Genomic DNA, 9,427 nt, shown 5'->3' on the forward strand with positions numbered 1-9,427 from the left:
CCCAGAAACATTCCCAGGACTCAGAAACATTCCCAGGAATCAGAAACATTCCCAGAAAATCAGAAATATTCCCAGAGAATCAGAAAGTCCCAGAAATCAGAAACATTCCCAGAAATCAGAAATATTCCCAGAAATCCGAAATAACCCCAGAAACATTCCCAGGACTCAGAAGCATTCCCAGGAATCAGAAATATTCCCAGAAATATTCCCAAAAAATCAGGAATATTCCCAGAGAATCAGAAATAGTCCCAGAAATCAGAAACATTCCCAGAAATCAGAAATATTCCCAGAAATCCGAAATAACCCCAGAAACATTCCCAGGACTCAGAAGCATTCCCAGGAATCAGAAATATTCCCAGAAATATTCCCAAAAAATCAGGAATATTCCCAGAGAATCAGAAATAGTCCCAGAAATCAGAAACATTCCCAGAAATCAGAAATATTCCCAGAAATCCGAAATAACCCCAGAAACATTCCCAGGACTCAGAAGCATTCCCAGGAATCAGAAATATTCCCAGAAATATTCCCAAAAAATCAGGAATATTCCCAGAGAATCAGAAATAGTCCCAGAAATCAGAAACATTCCCAGAAATCAGAAATATTCCCAGAAATCCGAAATAACCCCAGAAACATTCCCAGGACTCAGAAGCATTCCCAGGAATCAGAAATATTCCCAGAAAATCAGGAATATTCCCAGAAATCAGAAATATTCCCAGAAACATTCCCAGGAAATCAGGAACATTCCCAGGAATCAGCAATATCCCCAGAAACATTCCCAGGAATCAGAAACATTCCCAGGAATCAGCAATATTCCCAGAGACATTCCCAGGAAATCAGGAACATTCCCAGGAATCAGCGTGGGGCTGACAGAGGCTGTTCCCAACGGGAGGAAAAGCCCGGAAAGGCGAGGTGAAGGAACGCTGCCATTCCTTCGGGAAGATCCCATCCCCATCCGCTGGAAGGAGCAGGAAAAATGCGGATTTTCCAGGGATCTCTGCAGCAAAATCCGGGTGGCACCAGGAGCTTTGGCCTTTTGCCTCGGCTTTCCAAGGAGCGCCTATTCCCGGGATAGCAATGCCGGTTTTCCAGCTGGGAATTTTGGGGATTTTACCTTTGGCTGGGTCGCCCAGCGTGGAAATGGAGCTGCTGTTGACACGGAGGCCGCTCTGGCACACCTCCCTCGCCTTGGAGAGAACACAAACAGCCGCTCTGGGCACCTGTCCTTCCCCAGAGACCAAAACCTATCCCACGGCGGCTGGAAAAAGCCTGGAATGTGGTGTCAGGAAATGACTCATCCTTAGGATCCCCCTCCCCCCCCCACCCATCCAAAGAATTGGGAGGTGTAAGGAAAACTCAACGCAATATCCATAGGAAAAGGGGAGGCTTTGGTTGGGATTTAAGAGATTTCAGCCCGATTTGGGCCACTCTTATCCTCAAAGGCATCATTACATTGTGGCAGAAGCGAATTCCCTGGAGAATTCCCTGATTTTCACAAAATCCAAAGTATCCTCGTGGAAAGTGAGCAGGAATTATTTCATGGCAGATCTTTCCTTGCCCAGCTACCAAAATCCAAGGAATTGGCCCCAAACCCACCTTCTCCTGTCACAAAAGTGCTTTTCTTTTCCAAGAGCTTTCCCCACTGGGGTTAGGTGGGATTTGGGGAAGGAGATTCCTGGCTGGGAGGGAGGGGAGGGGTTGGGATGGAATTCCCAAAGAAGCTGTGGCTGCCCCTGGATCCGTGGCAGCGTCCAAGGAAAGCTTGGAGCATGCTGGGATAGTGGGAGGTCACAGCAGGGATGGAATCAGATGGATTTTTAATGCCCAACCCAAATAATTCCACGATAAATCCACCGGGACAAAAGGGGCAACTCCTTTTTCTCCCTGCAAATCTCAACACGACCACTTCCATCCCTAAAACCTCCTGGGAGCTGCTCCCAGAGCGATTTCCAACAGGAATAACTCCGCTAACTCAAGCAGCAGATCTCCTGAGCTTCGATGGGATGGAAAACCAGGGATTTGGCCCCAAAGTTGAGCTGAAGAACCGTTCCCGGTTACCTCCTCCTCCTTATCGAACAGCAGGAACGCAAAGGTCTCCTGGAGCTCCTCCGGGCTGTATCCAGCAGCTTCCTTGGCTCGGGCAAAAGCCTTGAGCTGCAAAAAACACGCCGAGTTTCGTTCCGGTGGCACTGCAGGGACGCGGGGCCGGGACTGAGCGGCCCGAACATCTCCAGCAGGGCCAGGGAGCTGCTGGATCAGCTCCTGCGCCCTCAGGAAAAACGTCGGGAGAGCAAAGGGAGCTGGAGCTGATGCCGAGTTTCAGGGCTTAGTAAAGAAGTTGGAGAAGGATGGGGTTTCTGAAAGGGTCGGGGATAAGGAAAGAACAATCTTATCACTGCTTTTGCTTCTTTTGGTTTTTGAACTCGCAGGCAAATCAAGAAATGACTCGATTCGGGATTATCCCAGATTTAGGCAGGATTTTAACTCCTCTCCAGGCTGTTGCAAGAAGGCTGGAGAGGGACTCGGGACAAGGGATGGAGGGACAGGACACAGGGAATGGATTTAAACTGACACAGGGATCTAGGGAAGGAATTCCCGCCTGGGAGGGTGGGGAGGGGCTGGAACAGAATTCCCAGGGAAGCTGGGGCTACCCCATCCCTGGGAGTTTTCCAGGCCAGGTTGGAGCACCCTGGGATAGTGGGAAGTGTCCCTGGCCATGGAATGGGGTTGGAGTTGGATGTTTTTTAAGGTCCCTTCCAACCCAAACCGTTCTGTGATCCCAAAATTTTTTAAGTCCGGTTTAATCCATGACAACCAGAGTGGCGATTTCCATTCCCAGAGAACACAGCCTGTTTTCCATACCAATAGAAGTGGGAATGTGGGGATGAAGGGATTTTAAAAGAGGTCCAAGGAGCTGGGAAAAAAAAAAGGGTTAAAGTGGTGCCTGCACAGGTAAAGGCAGAGAAATCCCAAAAATCTGCCTTGAGGTCATGCAGCAGAAATCCAGCCCAGGGAAGCTCTCCTGATAAGGGGAATTCACCCAATTCCAAAGGCTGCTCCGGGAATGTTGAGCACCACTGCCTGAAAGGATTTTTTATTCCTGATTGGGATCAGATTGAAAGGTTCCCGGAGCCGGGAATCGCGAAAGGGGCTCTGTGAGGCAAAGGAAGCACCGAGCCATTAAAAAATCAGCGATTCCAGAGATGTGCAGTTCCCAAAAAATCCCTTTTGCCGAGCTGCCGGCACCAGCCAGCCTTACCTCACTCAGGAAAAGATCGTTTTCCACCAGGATCGCCTGGCTGTACTGGAAACCATCCTGGGAGGTGGAGTCCAAGTAGGAGCTCTGCAGCACGGCCACCGCCCTCTGCAAGAGGGAACTGGGCTCCTCCGACTCGGCAGGAAAACCTGCAGGGAGAAAGGGAAAACCAGCTGGAAATATTCCCTTTGGGAATCGCCACCCCACTGCGAGGCCTCACAATCAGGTGGTGCAAGAGTGGGGTTTGCTGCCATCCAAATCCCGAATTTTTGGAAGTTTAAATGCCCTTTTGGCAAGAGGGATCCGAGCTCCTTGTTGATCCCTTTCCAACAGAAAGGAAAAACGAATCTGTGGCAACTCCCAGAAGCAAAAGGAATCCTAAATTTATAAATTTATAGTGATCAATGGAATTTATTCATGAGATCCCAGATCCCAAACTGGGAGTTCGAGTCCTACTTTTAAGGGTGAGTTTTAATAAATTTTTGTCTCTTCCTCCCCTCAGTTAAAAAGAAAAGAGAAGTAAAATCCATTCCCTGTGTCCCTCGTTATTCCTCTCAAATTATTCCAGGATAAAAAAAAGGATCTCATTTAAGGAACAGGGAAAAGAAGTTAAAACTGGGTGTATTAAACTCACTCTTTAAGCCAGGCTGCACTTGGAGGTTTAGCAGGGAAAAGGAAAGGAAAAGACAATTCCAGACAAGGCAAAAACGGGGAGGGATCCGAAAATGATCCAAGAAAAACACGGCTGGTGAGGATGGAAACTTGGAGCGCACAAAGGAAAAGTCTTTAAAGAACTTTTGCCTGGTTTAAACCTTTTTTTGGGTCTTTTGTGCCCTCTTTAATTCACTTTTTACACTTCCCACTTTCAGGTGGTGCCTCTGGAATTACAGGGACTAGGGAAAAGAAGCAGATTAAGAGCAGGAAAATGGGAAATAAAGAGATTTTCCAGCTGTTTTTCAGCATCATCTCTTTGTGCCTAACGAGGAGAGGAAAAGTTCATTTTGCTCATTTCTCTTTCGCTTCTCTTCCTGTGTTCCCCAGAAGCAGCCAGAGCTCGGATTTCTCCATGGAAATCATGGAATTAAGTCCCAGCTCAGCTCTACAGGACCGAACACAACCTTATTTTTTTGTTGGTTTGTTTTTTTTTCTTTTTCTTCCTGGAGCACCACAACTTTTTCTGGGAAGCATCAGATATTTTCAGGAATAAAACTTAAAAAAACAACAACCAAAAACCTGGGAATCTCTTGGAAATACATGCCCCCCCAAAAAAATCCGGGGATTTTGCAGCTGATCACTCCAATATTTTTATTCCTCCGTGCAGCTGAAAAATGAAAGTCCAGAAAGAGGGGAAAAAAAAATTAATTAATTAATGAGGGAAAACAATCCCTGGGCAGCCAGCCCAGGCGGCTGCACCCCGCACTTCCCTCCCAGACTGAGGTGGGATGTGTCCTGATCCTAAGGAAAATCTCATTCCCTGAAGAAATCCCAAATCCTGGCACATCCCAGGGCAGGAGCAGAAGGTCCTTGACTGGCTCTGCGCAGCCTCGGAGAGGTGAAAGTGAAAGTGCCCGAGCCAGAAGGAAAAGTGAAAGTGCCCGTTCCCCTGGGAGAAGCTTGGGAATGGCACTGGATCCACGTGGAGAACTCAGGGAATGAGAAATCTGGGAATGGCACTGGATCCACGTGGAGAACTCAGGGAATGAGAAATCTGGGAATGGCACTGGATCCACGTGGAGAACTCAGGGAATGAGAAATCTGGGAATGGCACTGGATCCACGTGGAGAACTCAGGGAATGAGAAATCTGGGAATGGCACTGGATCCACGTGGAGAACTCAGGGAATGAGAAATCTGGGAATGGCACTGGATCCACGTGGAGAGCTCAGGGCACGGGATCAGACAGCATGGATGGCATGGGGCTGATGGCTGGAGATGGGGATTATCCCTGCCCTGACATCCTTGGGAATTCACAGCTTGTCCTGGTGAATTCCCTCCCTTTCAGCATGGAATTCAATCCCGGCACCTCTGCAGCTCCCAACATCCGTTCCCAATCCAGGGAAAGCTCAGCTTTCCCTCCTGCTGGGCAGAAATCATCCTCCAAGGGTTTGTATTCCTTGGAATTCTGCTGATCTGCTGCTTGCTCCTCCTTTCCCAGATTTGAAGCGGCTCCTTTGACCTTTCCTCCCACAGATATCCCGGCCTGCTAAATCCAGCCCGAGGGAATGTGCTCCATGAGCAGATATCCATGGATCAGCCATCTCCTGGGAGCTCCACTCCCCAGTTCAGGCCTCCTGTCAGGAGGGGTAGCTGAGGCCATGGACTTCCCAAACCCGGGATTTTCCTTTGGCTCATCCCTTTCCCTGTGACCTCTGGATGGCCTCACCACTCTGCAAGTTCCAAGGAAGTTTGCTCAGCCCTCCCCCTCTCCAACCAGATTTTCCTGGCTTGATCCAGCGTTAGAATGAGCTGGAATTCTGGACATGAGCAGCAGGATCGGCTCTGGCACCACCACGTATTTGGGGTAAATCCGGGAACTTTATGTCCTGATTTGAGTATCCCCAAAAATTCATGTTCCTCCAGAGGTTCCTTAGGATCATCTTCCCAAATCCTTCTGAAATCCACTTCCCCTCTACTTTTTACAACCTCCCGTCCCGTTTTCCTTCTTTCCCTGTAGGAGATCTCCCAGAAAAAAACAGAGTTTCCCCCTGGCTGATCCTGGATTTTCCCTTGTCCAGCTGAGATCCAGAGACTTTTCCTTCTCCAACTGATCCCCCTCTTGGGAGCTGTTTGCTGAGTGTCCTACTGGGAACACCTCCCATAACAGGAGGTTTTAGGAAAAATTGGATATTAGGAAAAATCTCTCCCTCAAAAGCATTGGAAGGGGTTGCCCTGGGCAGATTTAAAAGCCGGATGTGGCACCTGGGGACACGGATCAGTGGTGGCCTTGGCAGGGTTGGGAATGGTGGGATTGGATCTTTGAGGGTTTTTCCAACATCAACAACTCCAGGATTCCACTTTCCCAACTCTTCCTTCCTGTTTTTCCCAGCCCAGGACATGGAGAATCATTTTAACCCTGGATTTGTTGGTGGCTGAACCACAGGATAACGGATCCGACCTAACCCTGCCCCAAAACTGGTGGGATTCTCCATGTTGGGAATGGGATGGATTGGCATCAGAGCAGGCTCATCCTTCCTCAACAAAACCTCTGGAATAAACTGGGCTGATGGAAGCACCCATGTGGTTCCTGGAGGTTTTGCCCCAGGATGCTGCAGATGAGGAATAGAAAATAACCCAAAACTGCAAAGATTCCACCTTTTCCTCTGGAAGCCACAAATGGAGGTTCCATGAGTTTGCAGGATGCAGCTCCACGCTCCTAAATTAATCCTCCTTGGCCTTAAACCTGGGAATTACATCCTGGTTTGGGGTGGGATCAATTCTTTCGCTGTATCTAAAACACCTCAGTGAGCCAAGCTGGCTGCTGCTGAGCAAACCCAGGTGCTGGATTGGATTTTAAATTCCCTTTGGGATCAAAGAACCTGGGAATGAGGATGCAGAGGCTGCAGGATGCTCTCTAGGGCCTGATGGGATTTATTCAGATGGTTTTTAGGTGATGCAGGGAACTTCTGGCATCTTTTCAGGGCAGCAACTGCTCTGCAACCTCCAAAGAGCTGCACTCGAGCTCTGCCAAGTCGGATTTGATCTCCCAGCAATATCCAAAGGCATCCCATTGGATGGGCAGGGAATATTATCAGTTTCTTCACGGGAAGGGAAGGTTATGTTCCTGCATTATGTTAAAAAAAACCCCCACCTCTTTGTGTCATCAAAAATTGCAGCAAAACTCGGAGTGTTTCAATCTCTGCCCCAAATTCCCACCCGGAGGTGGCTCCGGCAAAGGAATTGCAAAGGGAATGTTTAATCCCAGGAGGGAACAGCTGGAAAGATCCAGAGTCACAGAGATGGTGGAGCCTCTTTTCTGGCACTAGCAGAGGGAAAAATTAAGGGAGAAAACCTCAAGTTGCACCTTGGGAGGTTCAGGCTGGATAAGAAGTTGGAATTTTCCCTCTGGAAAAGGACAGGTCCCCATCCCTGGCTGGACAAAGCTGCCCCACTCTGAAGCTGCTGAAAAATCTCCTCAGGGTAGGAATCCTCCATCTAAAATCCTTCCAAGTGCCATTTCTTGGATTTTCAGGGCTCCCTCCTGCTCCTTTCAGCTGCTCACAAAGCTGAGAATGTGGTTTTGACACATTTCCCTCATTAATTCATCAAGAGCAGCTCTGGCTGCCTTTTATCTCTGCAGTTTTTATCCCCCAAACCCCAATTCTGTCACCTCACCCAGGGCTAGCCCGTGCTGTGGGTTCACTCAGTGACACCTGACTCTGCCCAAGCCATCAGCACAGGAATTTTGGCACTTGGACAACCAAAAAGCAACATTTTGTTTGCAAAATCACCCAATTCAGTGATTTTCCACGGCGCTGCAATGACCTGAGAGAGGCAGCCTTGGGAGAGCACCAGTGCTAGGAACAAGCTCCCTGAGGCGGAGCGATTCCCTTTGGGAAAAGGGGAAAAACCCAAACAAACCCCTGCCCCCACACACATTCCCTAAGAACCCTTCACCTGTGGAAATCACACCCTTGAAATCCCCAATAAAAACAACCAAAGCACTCAAATCCAAACATTCCCTCAGAATTAGTGGGGGCTCGCCATCAAAAAAAAAACCCCTCCCAGATTAGGCAAAAGTAGAACTGGTCCCCGAAAAAATCAACGTTTCACTTTCTGGTCTCTAAGGGATTCTAACTAAGAACAAGGAATTGGTCGCTTTGGGAAGTGCCAGAGTGACCAACAGATATTTTATGTAATAAAATCGTCCCATTTCATTTGGATCCCCCAAAAAGGTGGTGGCTACACAAATCCTCATCCCAAAACTCCTGCTCCTCCCCTCCTGGCACAGCCTGGGGCTGTAAGGAAGAAAATCAGCAAACTGCAGCAGAAAATAAAGGCAAAGAGGTTATTTTTAATCCAGGTAGGTTCAGCAATTCTTGCATGGGTTTGCAAGAGTTGTGCCAACACAGCTCCAAGGTGGGGTGTGGATTCTAGGGAGTACTGGGGGTGAAGATCTGGGTACGGGGGATATTCAAGCTGGCTCTGTTGCTGCCAAAAACTGCAGGTTTAAGAGGTACACTAAAAATAAATAAACCAAATTGGAACATAAAACCAGTTTCAGAGCCACGTAACAGCCTCTGGTCCAAGACAAGTTCTTACGATTCTTATCAGGGAAGAAAAGAGTTTCTGAAATTCTCTGACAACGATTTTTTGGCTGGAAAACAACAATTTCTGTGAAATCAGACATTTCCTTAACAACAGAACTCATATAAAAAACTCCTTCTAGAGCAGACCAGTGATTTCCAGATTCAACCACAGCAGAGCCTTTTCAGTACCTGTCACTTATGAACACCAAAACACGTGTGGAGCTGCACTAAGAAATACCCATTTTTATCAAAGACTTGGGGTAAATCCATGAGCTTTATGTCCTGACTTTGAGCATCCCAAAAAAGCAGAGCTTCACCCAGCACCTCCTACATCCATGATGAGCACCAAACCATGGATCATTCTGGATCACCACAGGCTTTCTGGTATATTTTTTATTAAAATTAACTTTGTTCCCATGGAGCAAGGACCATATTTTATAACTATTTTTGTGCCATCCAACCTCCTGCTTGTTTCATCTATCCCAGATTATCTCCCCTTAAAGAGTGCAGACCTAGAGCTGGGCAAGCTCTGCCCCAACCCAAATCTTTATGAGATAATCTAAGGACAATCTGGGATTAGAATTGTGCAAGACCAGAGCAGAAATGTATTTTTCTCCCCTTATAAGGCCAAACTTCAGCCGTGCAGCTGCTCCAAGTGGGGAGCAAAGAGGCCTCCAGCCCCTCCAGGAAGGGATCAGCACTGATCCATGCTGCTCGTATTCCCAAATCCCACTCCTGAAGGGCACCTACATCACCCAGCACGGCTCCCCAAGGTGTGTCCAAACAGCACCGTGGCTTTTCCCAGCTGCTCAGGCCTTGGGATCAGGCACCGGCGCGTGCGGGAGCTCGGAAAAGCCAACGTGTCCCTGGTGAGCCACAAAATTTCAAAACCAGCTGGTTCCTACGTGTCCCAGGCTTCCAGGAGCTCGC

At 48.3% G+C, this 9,427-nt stretch overlaps 1 protein-coding gene across 1 annotated transcript; it reads right to left on the reverse strand.

Annotated features, from left to right (window-relative positions):
- Nucleotides 1–8: 8 nt before the first annotated feature.
- On the reverse strand, nucleotides 9–6,400 carry FAM208B (family with sequence similarity 208 member B). The gene is made up of 4 exons (XM_017727972.1): nucleotides 6,367–6,400; nucleotides 3,257–3,468; nucleotides 2,056–2,151; nucleotides 9–1,184 (listed from the first exon to the last, which is right to left on the reverse strand). The coding sequence occupies exons 1-4, from the start codon at nucleotides 6,398–6,400 to the stop codon at nucleotides 834–836; spliced, it is 693 nt and encodes a 230-aa protein (XP_017583461.1). The 3' UTR covers nucleotides 9–833.
- Nucleotides 6,401–9,427: the final 3,027 nt, after the last annotated feature.

The sequence above is a fragment of the Corvus brachyrhynchos genome, unplaced genomic scaffold (assembly GCF_000691975.1).
Source record: "Corvus brachyrhynchos isolate BGI_N302 unplaced genomic scaffold, ASM69197v1 scaffold182, whole genome shotgun sequence".
Classification (NCBI taxonomy): Eukaryota; Metazoa; Chordata; class Aves; order Passeriformes; family Corvidae; genus Corvus; species Corvus brachyrhynchos.